General features: G+C 41.4%; 1 protein-coding gene across 3 annotated transcripts in view; it reads left to right on the forward strand.

Annotated features, from left to right (window-relative positions):
• The window catches only part of mtmr14 (myotubularin related protein 14), a 42,811-nt gene that overhangs the window by 22,737 nt on the left and 3,401 nt on the right, over window positions 1-16,673 (forward strand). For all 3 annotated transcript variants that reach the window (XM_060919482.1, XM_060919483.1, XM_060919484.1), the window contains 12 exons: window positions 555-677; window positions 861-934; window positions 1,352-1,422; window positions 1,789-1,863; window positions 5,023-5,089; window positions 5,230-5,315; window positions 5,490-5,566; window positions 10,706-10,742; window positions 10,824-10,894; window positions 14,352-14,410; window positions 14,577-14,691; window positions 15,690-15,866. In XM_060919482.1, the coding sequence (XP_060775465.1) occupies window positions 555-677; window positions 861-934; window positions 1,352-1,422; window positions 1,789-1,863; window positions 5,023-5,089; window positions 5,230-5,315; window positions 5,490-5,566; window positions 10,706-10,742; window positions 10,824-10,894; window positions 14,352-14,410; window positions 14,577-14,691; window positions 15,690-15,866 (1,032 nt within the window). The remainder of the gene's footprint in view (window positions 1-554; window positions 678-860; window positions 935-1,351; window positions 1,423-1,788; window positions 1,864-5,022; window positions 5,090-5,229; window positions 5,316-5,489; window positions 5,567-10,705; window positions 10,743-10,823; window positions 10,895-14,351; window positions 14,411-14,576; window positions 14,692-15,689; window positions 15,867-16,673) is intronic.

Here is a 16,673-nt window from a genome sequence, read left to right on the forward strand (position 1 = left end):
GACAAGTGCAAGCACCCCCCCCCCCCCCCCCCCCCCCAAGGGAAAAAAAAGGGACCCCCCCGAAATTATCGGCATAGTTCGAACACTGGGTTGGAGAAAGTAATGGCAAATAGTGAGTGCACAAACCATAGAAGGTAAACTGTACACAGCGCCAGGGCAGTGTGATGGTATGTCTACTTTTAGATTGTGTTAGCTTATCAATGAACACACTCGTCACTCGTCGAGTTTCACATCTTTACGACGGATACTTAAATGTGTGTTAGGTATTATTGTTGCAGTCTAAGCAGTCATTGTAGCAGCTAGATGAGCGAGAACCGAAAGGGTCTGTGCCATAAACCGTTATTTCTTCATGTCCAAAATGGCGGTCGCGTTTACGAAGGTCACGTGAGTGAAAAGGGTCTATACTTTTTTATACGATGTATAAAATCAATGAGCCCTTTGGACTCCTTGTTCTCTGCTTTGGTGAACGGAAGCAAAAAAGGCAAAATTTGATTTACGTTTAGTCCTCAATCTGATTTTGTTCTTGATTTAATGCCTTCCTGTCCTGTATGTAGGAATGGAGATTCACAGCTGTTTGATAAAGTGAGGGGTTCAGACATTAAGCTGCTGAAGTATCTGTCTGTGCGTTACATCTGTGACCTTATGGTGGAGAATAAGAAGGTCAAGTTTGGCCTCAAGTAAGTATAGTTCTAAGTGGTTTCTCATGACTCCATGTCCACACTCGAACATGACTCACTGTTACTTCTGCGCTTTGATTCCGCATAAAAGTGGAAGTTGTCAGTGTCTTTCTTTCATAAGTAATTTTTACATATTAATGTAATAAATTTGCTTGACTCTGGTTCTGTTTTGTTTTTGTTCAGCGTTACCTCCTCTGAGAAGGTAGACAAGGCCCAGCGGTATGCAGACTTCACCTTGCTCTCTGTGCCTTACCCAGGTATGTTCCTGCTGTCTCAGCATGAAGTTCTGACAGCCTTTAGAAATAGAGTAGAGTGCTCCAAGGTGGTGCAACAGGAAAAGGCAATCATCGAGATCGCTAGTTTGAATCCCGATGATGCCCCAGCCATCCGTGGCCAGGAGCTCAGGGTGGAGGGAGAGGTGGCATACTTGTTATATATACACCGGTCAGCTGGTGCCGCATGCCTCAGAGGAAGCACATGACGACCTTTGCTCTTCCTGGTTGGTAGCCGTTGTATGATTAGGGGAGACCTGTCTGGTGGGTGGAAACTGGCCATATCTAGGGAGGAAATTGGGTGGGGAAAAGAAATTGAGTAGAAACCATGTCCTACTTTGTGTATACTAGTGATGGTTATCTTTTCTCTGTCAAAAGTGCTTTTCTGTGTTCTGAATTCAGGTTGCGAGTTCTTTAAGGAATACAAAGACCGAGACTACACAGCAGAGGGACTGGTCTTCAACTGGAATCAGGTAGAGTATGTTCTCTAGGTGTTTGGGTTCTTTCCGTTTTCATTTATCTGAACGCGTATTTATAAGTCTCACAGTACTGTGCAAACAAAGTTGTCTTTTTACAGACTTGCAGACCAGTGGTGGGCTTCCCAAAAGCCTTTCAATGCTAAGAGCATCTTGACTAAGAGTGTTTGTTTGTTGTGCTGTTTGCTCTACCATTTAACAATCTTTGTGCTGCGATGCTTTTGGGGGGAAACTTGTCACGGTTCAGTTCCTCCTGCTGAGGATGCTTAGTTTAGTGTTTTGGGTTAGCAATACAATGTTCATTGCCTGTGTGGTGTGTGTGGTGTTTTTTTTTTTTTTAATATTATTTACTTTTGTCACCAGGACTTTGTGGATGCTCCCTTGACAATCCCTGCCAATTTTGCAAAGAACCTGAACATTGACTGGAGCGAATATCAGGTAAATGCACATGTACTACAGAACTACAATTAAGGAAGGAATAAATAAAGTCCTGCACAATTCATTAGGTGCCAAATTCGTAATGCGTTCAAGGCTGGTTTCTTAGCAACATCTGCTGGAAGATCACGAAACCGCAAGTGCTAACTGCTGTCGGAGCTGTTGCTGCTTATTTAATCCGCTTGCTGAGAACCTTTTGGTTTGCTAACTTATGGTCTACAAATGTAGACCAAAAAATGCAATGAACCTCACAGAATGAAGCTGATTTGTCAAATTTTATTGGCCAACTTTAATATTCAAATACCCTAGAGTTATGGCTATTTGGTTAACCACTAGCACAGTGGGGCATTTTGTATATAAAATTCCACTGTACTTAAACTTTTGTTCTTCCACGTGTTGGTTTGACAGGTTTAATAAAGAAATGAGGTTTGTCAGCATTACAGTAATCTACAGTATCGGCTCAATGTTATCCTGCATCACTGCAGCAGCACATGCCCTGGTGTTTTAACTTTTTTTTTTCGCGGAGCGATTTTCATCAAATCCTGCTCTCTGATTGGCTGGCATGCGGGTCTATATCCTACGTTACGGACCTCTGGCGACTCGCTCGTTCACAACAACAAACAACATGGTAGCTTTTTTTTTTTTTTGTCAACATTTATCTTTTTTTTTTTTTTTTAATAAGATTTTTGATAATCTTATACATTTTTGCCAGCATTTCTCAGCATAATGGCATTAATTTTACATCATGGATAGCGATAATGACAGTGTTCACAGTGAAAGCGAGTTTTACTACCCTGAGGAAGAAGAAATAAAATAACATTTCAGGAGAAAGCTAAAAACCTCTAACTTGCTAACGCAGAGCAAAAACATGGCTGAATCCTGAATGACTGACTCAATTTTGTATAAATAGGGGAGTACATGGGCGGCAAAATGTAGTGTTTTTTTTTTTTTTTCCCCTGCCATGGAAGTGCACTTGTATACCGAGGAGGAAGCAATTTGCATTACAGCCGTGAATGAGGATTCAAAATGGTGGCTCACCTCGCCTCGGCTCAGTTTTCCCTTTCGGGCGCTCCCGTTTTCTGTTAGAATTTGGTAAAGAAAAAAATAAATATATTTACCAGCTTAAGGTTGGTCTGTATGGTGAAATACCCTGACCGCGGCCCAGAGGGTCTCAGTCAGTACTCTCAAGACCTCGGTCACGGTATTTCATGATATGGACCTCCCAGCTGGTAAATAGTGTGTGTGGTGTTTTTATATATATATATATATATATATATATATATATATATATATATATATAATAAACAAATTGTAATGTTATTCTTGAGCATTTTTAAAGTTGAATCTCAGTCAAGCAAGAGGTCAGTTGGATGTTTGCAGGACAGATGCCCTACATTCAATCACTTTATTATTATTATTTTATTTTTTTTTTATTTAAATAATAAGCCTCCATTGCCACATACAGTGATAGAAAATTAAGAGACCAGTTACAAATCGTATGCAGAAGTGATTGGGGGGAGGGAGTGCAGAAAACTTCCCATTGATGCAAATTGGACCCAAATATTGTGGCGTATCTACCATTTGTACTTTTATATGGCCTAAATCTATCAATCTCTCTCTCATATGAGTTGAGTGGAGTGTGAGGGTTTATTTTGATTTTAAAGTTTAAAGCTACAGTTTGTTAAACATGAACTCAATTATGTTTTGTTCATCTTTTTGACCCTGTCACTAGTGAATGTAAACAAATGGGAGTGAAAGCCTTGTAAGAGGAAAAGCAATTCAGGACTGAGGCTTTAGGACCCCCTGCCAAACAAAGTATTTAACTGTTCTGTAATATGGTGGTAAACTACTGAATCCTAGTGAGACGATTTATTGCTTGTATTGCTAACCAGTTATTAGTTTCAGCTAGTTGGCTGATGGGGTGAGTTTGTGTACTTTATTCATATGAAACTTTTAGCGTTGTAGTTTGGGAAGCAGCTTGGAATTCAAACTTGGCACTTGCATCCATTGGATTAATCTGCACGGCGTTCAACCCTGTGCTTGAATAAGTTAATCCATGAAATTGAGTCGTACGTGAGCTGATGGCCAACAAGGTGCAGAGTAGGCCATAAGCCATGTACAATGAAATTTGTGGATAGAATAACTTATTCCACTCATTCACTGGATTTTGAGAAACAGCATTTTTTTTTTTTTTTTGCAGATTCAATAAACTAAACTTGATGCAAAACGTCCAAAGATCATTTCCACTTAGAATGTAAACACACTGGTGAAATCACAGTAGCAATTTGTGAAAGATGCTATAACTCTTGGTGGGAGGAGATATGTACTTTTATTCCATATTTTTTTGGGGTGGGGTGGGTGTTTTCAAGTAGGGTGGGTTCCCCCGTCCTCAATTGGTTCAGCAACATGTGCCACCATTTTGTTTTTCTCTACTCGTGGTATATGAGCTGATAGCCTAGTAGTAGAGTAGCCAATCAGTGTGTGATTGCTCATATCCAGTGGATGTAATAAACAGGGTTGTACAATAGAGCCTGACTGGTAAGGGATTTTTGGCACTGAATGATGATCTGGAAATAAACCTTTTACTGGCAGATACCCACCCCTTGGGGGGAACTTTCAAATGCAAATGTATTAAGGTTGTGAATGCTACAAATACTTGTGCAGGCCTAAATGTACATGAAGAAAGAACACTTGGAACTATATACAAAGTAATTACGTTAAAGGGGAAGCCATGGCGTAATGGTCAGAGAAGAAGCTTTCAAACCAAAAGGTTGCTGGTTTGATTCCCTGGACCAGCAGGAGTGGCTGAAGTGCCCTTGAGCAAGGCACTTAACTGCTCCCCAGGCTGCTCTGGGAATGTTGACTGTCGCTCTGGATAAGTGTCTGTCTCTTTCATTGCCATTAAACAGTGAAATATGAAAATTCTCAATATACTTAATGAACAAACTCCAGTAGCATGGTCAATAAAAGCAATGCTGGGGGGAGAGCTAGGTAGCCGGTGGCGCTCCCAAGACGTGTAAATATGAAGGCGTGCGTGCACACGTTGGATCAGTGTTTTTTGAATTTGATCTTGAATGCCATTTGATATGGTATTAAATTTAACTTGCTGATACCCATAGACACCATTGTGCATGTCATTTAAGGTTTCTCTTCTGTTCTTAGTCATGGGACCTGGTGCAACAGACACAGAATTATCTGAAGCTGCTTCTGCACATCATCAACAGTGATGGTGAGTTTCTGTGCAAAATACCATAATCTCACGTTATCCTGTAATGGTTTACTATGTACATATTGTCTGATCAGTGTGCAGAATTTAATGTGTTTTTAAACAAATACTGGTTTCACAACAGGTTCTGTTAACTGTTGCAGATAAAAGTGGTTTGTTGGTGCACTGTATATCAGGGTGGGACAGAACTCCACTCTTTGTGTCACTCCTCAGACTCTCACTGTGGGCTGTGAGTATCTCAACTCTTTCCTGTCCTGCTTCTCTCTCTCCTCCCCCTTGTTTGTCATGATAACTTGTTGCAGAGAAATAGTAATGTTTTATTCCTTTAAAAAAATCTGTCTAGAGTTTTCAGTTTAAGAATATTAAGGAAATGTGAAACTGTAAGCTTGTGTATTGTACATAGGATGGTGCTGTTCATACAAGCCTGGAGCCACCTGAGATACTGTATCTGACCATCGCCTATGATTGGTTCCTCTTTGGGTGAGTCCAGTAATCCTACTTCCTTATTTGCAAATTATGGTGTTACATGTGTAAATGTTAGTTGAAAGTGAGTTCCCAGATTTGGTAGGAAAATGGTGCATCCCTCATGAACTGGCCTGGTATAGAGTATCCTACTTAGTGAGACAGCCTTTCGATTTTATAAAATCAATGAAATTTAGTTCCCTCTGAAATTTGGTCATTGTGATGTACGTTTCTGTAATATCTCACAAGATATCAGGCCATTCTGTGGCTGGGAAGTTATTTAATTTTGAGGAGATTCCCTAGCAAATTGTGCGTGAAATGGCGCGTCGCGTAGTCAAACAGAGAAAGTCTGTGTGCGTGTGCAGGTTTACCTTGACCGTGCACTGATGGTTACATCATTTCGTTGCTAAACGAACAGCTGATCACACCGAGGTGCTCGTCGACCGCCGATTATTTTAGTTTGGTCCTGCATCTCCTTTCCTTCGCATATAACACCGCCTCTTCTCGCTTTCCATTACTGTAGTTGGTCTTTCACGTTTCATTCACGTCCTCCATTTTTCTCTCCTGTTTCAAATTTGTATCCCACAATGCCTTGCGTGAATGGGGAAAACCCACCACGTGATGCATGACGGTAGTATCTTGAATTGGGTCATGGTGAAACAGGGAAAAATGGTGGAGAATTTAGGGCCACGTGGTCCTAAGCTCTAATTGTTCCTATTTTTAAAAAACCTAATAAAATTGGAAGTCTGTGATTTGAGTTCAGTAGCTTTTGGTCCAAGAAACAGCAAAAATAATTGGGTGTCGGGGAAAATAATTTTTGACCTACACTTGAAAAATCTGAAAGGCAGTCTACCTTTAAGGAGTGTTCAGATTCAGGTTACTGCTTCATGTCTGAGCAAACAAAGAAAACCAATAATCCTTGAGCTAAAATTTATCTAAAGTTACTTATTTTACCAGGAGAATCCCCTGTTGACATCTTTGCAAAACCAAACAGCAAATGCATGTGGAACTCTGACAAGATTTGGCTTTTTGGCAGCCAAGCAGAAAAGCTGTGTAGGCACCCATTGTGTTCTACCTTTTCATTATTCATCTTCTGGCCAGTGTCTGTGCTTTTTACATGAGCAGTGGGAACGAGCTGCACCCACTTTCCCTTTTTTGTATATATTGTTTATTGGACATATAAATTTACAAGGTATAATAAATTAGTAATACAATAGAAATGTACAAGGGAGGCCTATAGGCTAATATGCTGGCCTCCCTACCAATTTAACATAAACACATTATACTAAACATCATTAAATATTAAATACAAATCCAAGAAACAATTAAATTAACCAACAGATGAAGAAATAAACTATAGATGAATTTACAAAAATAACTATTCAAGTGTGAAAACTTTAATAGGTATCAAGAAAAAAAAACTTCCTTTTTTTGTGGCAAACTGGAGGTTAGACAGGTGAAGTTTGCATGCATGAATTGGTGATTTAGAAGCTTGTTTTTAACTTGCTTTATTGTCCTCTAACTGCTCGTTTGTTTAAACGCTTGATTCGGCAATAAATCACTTTCACTTCCAGGAAACTGATCCTCTGTCATTCAGGGAACAAATTAATGGAGATGGTTCTTTTAGATTAATTTTAAATTGATAAAGCAAATGGTCTGCAGCTCACCACAACTGGATGAGGGTAAGAACTTGAGTCCAGTTATCACTGCAATTGGCTTGGAAATCACTTGACTCCATCGTTTTAAAGGTGAAGTTTGACAAGGAAAAGCACTTGAGATTTGAACACTTGAATTTGCAGCAAAGTGGTCTTGTCCAGGTGATAAATGACCCAGATGAACACTACTGTGCACGTGTAAGCCTTGCTGCCTGTCATGGATTGTGTTTAGATGGTAAGCAAGAACAAGCGCCCAGAACAAGATGTTCTGGAACAAGTTACTCCACCTCTGAGTGGAGCAAGCTACACCCACCGGTGTCCAATTGTTCCTGAACAATTCGTGTTTAGACAGGCATTTGCACCAGGGCAGCTTGTTTCAGGAACAACTTACATGGGCATTTATGCCAGAACAAGTAGCTTATGAAAACCCATAGAACCAGTTCAGTTGGTCAGGTTTGGTGCCTGAACTGATAATCGCATCAGTTTTTCTTTGGCTAATCAGACACAAGGTACACCACCACTCTTGCCAGAGCGGTTGGGGGTTAGGTGCCTTGCTGAAGGGCACTTAAGCCAATCCTGCTAGTCTAGGGAATTGAACCAGCAACCTTTTGGTCCTAAAGCTGTTTCTCTAACCATTAGGCCATGGCTTTTTACCATAGAACCATATGGTAAAAACTTCTGAAAGTTGGCACACTGACTGGGGACAGTTTCCTGTTTGCACCTCAAATGGTCTAGCATCACCAGTGGGTCAAAGTTGGAGTTGCATTTAAGCATGTAGCTTTTGGTTCAAGCAGAGGTTTTTGGATTTGATCAAAAATTATTCAATTTTCACAGGTCACAAATTGTCAATCCTCAGATCTTGCACAGACCATCTTCAGACTAGGTCTCACTTGTTTGCTTTTTGATTTGCAAGTGTTTTGTCAATCGCAACCAATTGGAGGTGAAGGCACCAAACAGGAAGTGAGATCCTCACAGTGCTTTGGTCTATCAAAACCGAACTTTTTATCTGGACCCAGGGGCACAAGATGATCATTTGACTCTGGGGGGCTGCAATTAAAAAAAAAAAATTAAAAATGCATTTTGTCTAAACTGCTGTTTGCCTCAATTCTTGTGCCTGGCTGTAAGGTGGGAGATTCCAAAGCCAAGACATATGAAGTTTAAGTCAATAATTGATCTGGTTGCAGTGCTGGATTTTGATTGGAATTTTTCACAGGCCATAAATTTTGTTTAGTCTTAAAGTTTGGCACACAGTTTTCAGACAGCCTCAAGAAAGCTAGTGGACACTTGACTTCCAAAACCTTTTGTCCATTACTGCCTATGGAATTTGGCTGCCAAGTAGGTGTGAGCTCAAATCTGTAGGTCTTTGGTTAACATATGTGAAACTTGCTGAGTGCATACAGCCATGCCCTTGACAAAATGACATTTCCACGGCCTCCTGTGGTACTGCTTATGACTTCATGTTTTAACTTGCTTGTAATTACTGGAATCTGTAGACATGTGCAGGGCTGTGAAAAATCCGCGGAATTCCGTGAATTTGGCCGCCAAAAATATAATTTTGGTAAATCATCTAATTCTGCAATAAAAAATTGGGGGGTAGGGGTTGTTGTCTACCGATCGCTAGTAGTCTCGTACAGCGAGTGTCACCGAGCCAGCGAGTCTGGGAAAGAGCCTACCGCAAATTGTTCTTTCTGTAACGACATCGTAATTTTTTTGGTATCTTTTTTTCTTTTGCGACAATGACAGACCAGTTTACGGCATTTGTGCCATGCTTACAAACCACGGCGCGAATCTTGTGTTCTTTTCGTTTTACCATTTGTGCTCTTTAAACATGCTTTCGATATCAACGGTTTTGAAAAGGAGAATTTCGCGGTATGTCCGCGTCACGGAGGGACATCGTTCAGAGGGAGGACGGTGAGACCGACAATGTCAAAAACATGGACAAGGAAAACGGCATCAAAAATCCATGGAATTGGCGATGGCTGGAGTTTAAAGCCGGTAGTGAATATCTCCATGAGCACATACGGAAGATAAAAGAACCGGGGAAAGCTGACTGCATCTTGTGCCATCAGGATGTGAAGTACGGTTCTGGTGGAAGAACACGTTTGGTTGACCATGTTAAAGGAAAAAAACATGCAGAATTGGTGAAATTGAAGCTGTCGAACTATAGATTACCAGGTAGACCATCTTGTTCACATTTATTATTTATGTAGTTTTAACTTATTGTTCATTGTTATCATGAATACGTAATGAAAGAGAGACCAAAAGAGCAAGGAAAAGCCATATAGAAGGTCAGAAAGAACAGAGTAGGCTTTCTAAGCTGAAGAAACTGCTAACAAAGGAAAGGAAATAAATATAAATATTGACTTGTAAATAGTTATATATAGTTTTTGACTAGAATCTGTCTAACATGAACAAGAAAGACATTTCGGTATTGAATCAGTTCAAAAACAAGAACATTAGTGACTATTATTTAATAATCAGTCTAGAATTTCCCCCCTGGGAAAGACATTATGGGACCCAATGAATTGATACGAATCGACACAAGAATATGAGTGAATTTACAATATGAGGTATGTTATTGATATATTTTCATTCTTCAAGTGAACCCTTATCAGTTAAAAGGTAAATCAGTTCATATTGTATTATTTCAACATAATAACAGTTCAAATTAAATGGCATGGTTGAGAAAATATTTGTTTTCAGGAGATGCTTCAAATCTATCAATATGCACAAAATCTGTTCAGCTTCTGGGGCCCTGCGCCCCCCAGACCCCCTGCTAAAATTGTTTCCTCGGATTTTGTCATTTCTATTTCACAGTCCTGCATGTGCATATCTTTTAGATGTTAGTGCAGTATTTACCATTCTCTCTTTACGGTCATGTACAAACATGATTAACTGTGACCTTCAGGGTTTGCGCTAATTTATCATATGATGACTGTCATTAGGTTTCTGTTCTACTCCATGCTGTGTTCCAGCACTATTGCATAGTGTCTGGAAATGTGCACTGTCGGGTCTCTTATAAACCAGCAACAAATTCCTTGTAAGCTCGGCATACTTGACCAATAAACCTGCTTCTTATCTGGTCATATGCCATTAAACGAGAGGAATTTGGATTAAGCTCTACTTGGTTATGTTTGAGCACCATTTGAGCAAATTTAAACTTGGGGAGGCACCCTGGCAATCAGTGGTTACCTGTCTGACGAGCACACAGTAACTTGCAGTACACTTATCTCAGCTAAACCTCCAGGAACCTAGCCAAATCTGGCAGTCAAAAGGAAAAAGGATGAACAAATTCTTTGAAACTTTAAAGCTAGTGATGGAGAAGAAATCTTCTCATGCTTCATGAATTGGGGTTTAAGTAACCTCCAGTTGAAGTCTTTCTGTACCTTCTTGTGAACTGGTAGTGTGACCTATTGCTGCAAGAGGAGTACAAGATGTGATCCCATGCTGTAAATGCTTGTTTCCAAGTCAATTTTATTACTGCTGTTTGATTTCTCTGCAGTCATATGCTGCCTGATCGTCTCTCTAAAGGAGAGGAAGTAAGTCTGAGCATTCAGTGTCATACTTTTTTCTATATTCTCAGTCATGATCTAAGTCACTGTTGTTGTGTTTCCTGGCAGATTTTCTTTTTTTGCTTCAATTTTTTGAAGCACATTGTGTCTGACAATTTCTCAGTCATTAGGAAGTTGGGGTGAGTTAACCTTATTTATTTATCCCCCCCCCCCAAAAAAAAAAAAATATCGCAGCACTGGTTTCCTTATTAATGATCTTTGGCTCAATTTTAGCTCACATCTGTACACTCGAATCTAGTTGATGTGTAAATTGGCTTTGGTTAAAAACATGGCTTCCCTGTTTATGGATAAGAGTAAATGCGGCATTTGTTTCTCATCTCATTATCTCTAGCCGCTTTATCCTGTTCTACAGGGTCGCAGGCAAGCTGGAGCCTATCCCAGCTGACTACGGGCGAAAGGGAGGGTACACCCTGGACAAGTCGCCAGGTCATCACAGGGCTGACACATAGACAACCATTCACACTCACATTCACACCTACGGTCAATTTAGAGTCACCAGTTAACCTAACCTGCATGTCTTTGGACTGTGGGGGAAACCGGAGCACCCGGAGGAAACCCACGCGGACACGGGGAGAACATGCAAACTCCGCACAGAAAGGCCCTCGCTGGCCACGGGGCTCAAACCCGGACCTTCTTGCTGTGAGGTGACAGCGCTAATCACTACACCACCGTGCCGCCGCATTTGTTTATGAAGGCAATAAATTGTTCACATAACTACCTGCAGATTTGGTTGGAAAAGGGGTGTGGGTGGGTCCCCCTCCCCTTCTCTACGAATTTATAGCTTTAAACAGATTAAAAATCCTCCTTCCCTTTGGAACAACTGCTTTATTTGCACCATGTTGGGCAAAACTATCATCTCTGCTTTCCTGATGTCTATTTCCCCTCTCCGTTTTCCTTAAAGCAGACACGCAGAATCTTTTATTTTTAAATAAATCTGAGTGAATGGTATCTCCATCCTTGACTCTTGTATGCTGCATAAATGGGAATTTTTAAAAAATATATTTTTGAGAGTTAAAATCGACCGCGAAGTTAGCATTCGATCTGCCCCACTGAGCCAGCCAGCCCTGAGTGCGTGACGTCACTGCGGTAACCGTTTTAAGGCCGAGGTCTTTTACAGCTATAGACCAGTCATATAGATGATAATTTATGGTGAAAGTACTTGCTCAACTAAGACTGATTTGATTCCATTGATTTGTGGGTTGACTTTCATTAAAACAGGTTAGGTGTTATAACTTGTGCAACATGCATGCATTTTCACTGAAAACGTAAAGGGCTAATTAAATAATCAGATGAACTGTGACTATCACATTCTGAAGCAAATTAAATCTTATACCAGTAACTTAAACACGCAATACAAGTTACATGTATTAATCTAAATACAGGTAAACATGTTTTGTATCCAAATGAGAGTCACATCTTACCCGTTTGTGTTCTCGCTTCTTGAAGGCCGAGCTTGTGGACAATTGTTTTGAAACAATCTGGCTTTCGGTTGTTTGTTCAGTTCTCCATTCATTCGCTTCTTCCACGTAAGGACGAGATATTGCTACTGAGGCAAGCATATCCAGCAAAGAAATCAGACTGCTGATCCACTCATTCTCCATTTTCTCCATACTGAGTACTCTGCCGTTACTGCTTGGCTCAGGCAGTTACTAAAACCCAGGACAGGATGTCACCAGTTTTGGCAACAACCATGGGGAGGTCACTGCCTGAGCGATATGTCGCGTCCCGGGTTTTAGCAGCAACTCTCGGCTCACGGTCTGGGAAAACCGGTGCAACTGAACTTTACTTGTTTTCTTTTCCTTTAATTGTTGGTACTGCACCCTCTTTCAATGGAGCACTTGCATGTGACGTCACAGCCGATCCAGATTGTGACAGACGCCATCTTGTCGGTCAAACGCCATATTTCCGCCTTCTACTTCTGGTTCTACTTCTACTTTTTCTTCTGGAAAACCCTACTATATACAATTCTACTACAACGGCTGCGGCTACAAGCTCTCCCTACCTGTGCACGTTTTTTGTGTGTATTTTTGCGTGTTGTTCGTCTGTACCGGACTTCAATATCCACTACAACCGTATGGACTTACTGGACATTGGTTTCCAGCAGAAAATGACGGTTTGTAGCGATTTCCATCGCATGCACAACATTCCGGACGAGATAGCGAGACCAGCGGGGTCTCCGTGGATTGTTATCGGGTCTGGCAGGCGAAGGAGGCGGCGTCGGAGAGGAAGCAAAAGTGAGGCTGCAGAGCCGGCCTGTTGACTAAGCTCAGAAAACAGCCACTCAAATCTCCACTGCCAAGCCTCTACCTCTCCAACGCCAGATCCATGGTAAACAAGACGGACGATTTGGAATTACAGCTGGAATTACCTTATTCTATTCTATAATCGGCTGGTCAGTGCTATACTCAATACTTAAGTGACTTACCCGTCCAATGAGGATTATTTTCTTGTTTACAAGATGCCACATCTGAGTCGCTGACAAATCCTGAATTTCTGTAAAGATAACTGTCCAGAGGTTTATAGGCACGCAGTGCTTCACCACTGAACAGCGAGGGAAAGTTAATGAGGTAATTATACACGTCCGGGTATTCCGCTGGCAGTTCAAAATCCACTGACACGGTCGTGAAAACTACGTCCGGTAAGCCATAAGGGTCACTAATCTGTAGATTGTTTATTTTAGACATATATCTAGTTATCTGTTCATTAGAAAAATGAGCCGTGTAGTCCGTCAGTTGAAATTGATCCATTCTGTACGAGTGCAGCAGTATTCAGCTGTGTTTTTTACCGACAAGATGGCGGCTGTGTACTTTCCGGTCACGTGACTGCAAGATCTCTATACGGGCTTATAGCCAACGCTCCTCAACAGATCAGAGGTCTCGTACGAGTCTTCAGTAAAATGTGCAGAGGAGAGACCACTTCGTAGGCGCCCAATGTGCCTGTGAACTTCTCGCAAAATGCGTCCAAATCTTTGCAGTTTGAACATTCTTGGGCCATGAATGCAACGTAAATCCACCTTCTGTCATGTTGCTGCACCCGCCAGCAACACATCTACGTGTCATGGTGATAAATTAGCTCAAAATGGAGGATCGGAGTTGCAGTCAGCTCTGTGTTTTAGTATAGCGGAAATGGCGATGAGACCGATAGCCTTCCTGCGGTGACGTCACAGATGTCAAGGTCATTCACTCAGACAGCTACCTATATGAATCATTTTAATCATAAAAATTACTATATTAGATTTATTGTTAACGCTTAACTATTCCTGTGCTATTCTTGAGGTCTCAAGGCATTTATAAACAAAGTGAGGCCATGGTTCTGCGTATCTCTAAGTTCTTCCTCAGATCTTGGACTGCACTGCTGAATGTTTTCTCTTTATTGACTCCTCAGTAGTTGCACAACAGCTGCTCTCGTGTAACTTTCAGCATGCAACTTTGAAATGAGATCAGTGTAGCCTTGTGTTGTCACTGCTTTGCTCCAAGCCCTGCAAAAGCACCTTTCTTGATTTTCTCCTTTACTGCTCATTCTCTTAATGTTATGAAACTTGGAAATCACTGTTTTATATTTCTCTTGTAATCTTAGGGGGAAAAGCTCTCAGTTCAGAGACACTGATTTCACAGTGGATGACCTCTGCCAGCTACGTAAGTCTTAACACTGCCTTTTCAGCCAATAATCCCAGTTTTTCATTTTAATTCAGATGCACTCAACCCTTGGCAGCATACTACACTGGAAAATTGTAGAAATTGCTGAGTGAGCTCTTAAGTGGTATAATGAGCCTTTTTAAAGAGATTCCCTCCATTCTTTCAGAGTCCAGAGACAGGGGAAGTATGACCAGTCTGAGTAGTGATTTCCCTTTAATCACTGAGGATGCAGCTACTCCCTCAAGTCTGTCTGCTGAGCCTGTGGACCTGCTCCCTAGCGGGTATAAACAGGCAAACAATTGCTTTAATTTGTTTACTTTTTGAAGAGCACTTGAGGTTCTAACCTCTAGTTTGTGTACTTTGAAGGACCAAAGCTTACATAAGGTGTTCTGTCTGAATTAAAGGGGAACAGAGGGCAATATATAGAGAGTAAATATAACAATAAAACACACATTAACGAACCTTATTCAAGACTTACAAAAGTTTTTTGTTCTAAGGTTGGAAAGTTATAGTGTTTTGAAAGTAGCTCGAGCAAACTATTTCCGCAGTTTGAACAGCCCGCCATGATATTCATTTTATCCAATCAGAATGCACCTTAATTTTCTCTGCGTAACACTTATGACGTATGTATGTGCCCAGTTGTAAATAAACAATATGGCTCATTGAGGTTGGAAATACCTGTTTCTGCCTCTTGCGACGATTTCGCAAGTCCACGGGTGGCGCCTATCTCATTGCAGCAAATAAATTCTGCTGGACTCGTGAGCAACTCCACGTTACATTTTCCGCACAAGCACCACGCCGTGTCACCTGCACGCAGACGCTCTGCCCCACGCTCAGCATCAGTATCGGTCTCATCCTCGCCGTCATCCGAGCTTTCTTCTCTTATTTCGTCATCACCGGAGTCGAGAGTACCTCTCCTAGGTTCAAACTGATACCCTTCTAAGCCATAACCTGCTTGCAGTGTGTCTTGCGGGATCTCTTCGTACGATTCGACAGAGCTGTCGCTTTCACTTGATGCGCCCGACGCCATGATTACACGAGTTCCACTAGTGCAGTGGGTAGGGCTGACTTCACGGTCTTTTAAAAATGGCGACTCTTGTGCGGTTTAGCGTACCGACTATTAATAAAGTATTATATTTACAATTACCAAGATATTTTGTTGTTTTCTAGTACATAAATTTGATAGAATACTTATGAATACGTTACTTTGTCACATCAGCAACCGTATATGTTATATTTTGGACCCCTTTAAGCTTTTATTTACATTTGCCCTTCACAGAAGAAAAGCTGTGACCTCCTCTCCTCAGACTGTATATTGGAACCGCTCTGTCCCAACTGAGGAGCGACTACCTCATCCACTTGCAGAGGGCAGGTCCTCAAGCTCCTCATCCTCCAACCAATCAGAGCAGGGCTTTATCCGTACAGGCAGCAGCCCATTGGCTGTGCCGGGGAGAAGGTGTGTGTCTGAATATGAAGTGTTAACGGAACTTTTTTTTTTGGGGGGGGGGTTACCGTTTTGTGATATGACTGACAGATGTGTGTAATAATACACTAGCTTGTCTTAATATTGTGCAGTGGCTTCCTCAAGTGAGGTTCGATTGGTTTTCTTCTACCAAGATTTTCTGGTACCAGTTATGAAGTAAATTGATCTGGTAAACATTTGGATGATGTTGAATCTGGTCTGGCAGATTTAACTGACTTCTCCAATTATCCCTGTAAGGACTGTTCTTAGCCAGCAGAGGCCTCCACAACCTCGGGTTTGTGCAGTTGCATACAGTAGGTCTTGTAAAACGCTGAAGTGAACAGGTGGGTTTGACTGTTCTTTAAATAACTCTGGCCTGCTTGGAGAGTTGCTGAATGAGTTAAGGAGAAAAATAAATTGGTCAGTTGGGTAGTTTGACAAAGTGCACACATTATGTTAAACGTGATCTGGAATGTTTTATTGCAACACGGGCGTTAATTAGGGAGGCTTGGTAGTGCAGCAGGGAGCTTGTCTCACAACTGGGGTCCTGGGTTTGATCCTAAGCTTGGGTTACTGTCTGGAGTTTTGCACACTATCCCATGTCCATGGACTGGTGCCCCCATCCAAGGTTTATTTGCCTTGACTAGGATAAAGCAGTTCCTGAAGAGGAGAGATTTTTCATTGGTTCAGGTTGACTAAAGTGGACAAGGTTTGCTTGTACGTTGAGGGTTTTTGTCTTGGCCAGTGTATGGATTTCTCTGTATGGCAGACTCTTGACTTAGCTGCTGGCTAAAATTTGGA

The sequence above is a fragment of the Neoarius graeffei genome, chromosome 4 (assembly GCF_027579695.1).
Source record: "Neoarius graeffei isolate fNeoGra1 chromosome 4, fNeoGra1.pri, whole genome shotgun sequence".
Classification (NCBI taxonomy): domain Eukaryota; kingdom Metazoa; phylum Chordata; class Actinopteri; order Siluriformes; family Ariidae; genus Neoarius; species Neoarius graeffei.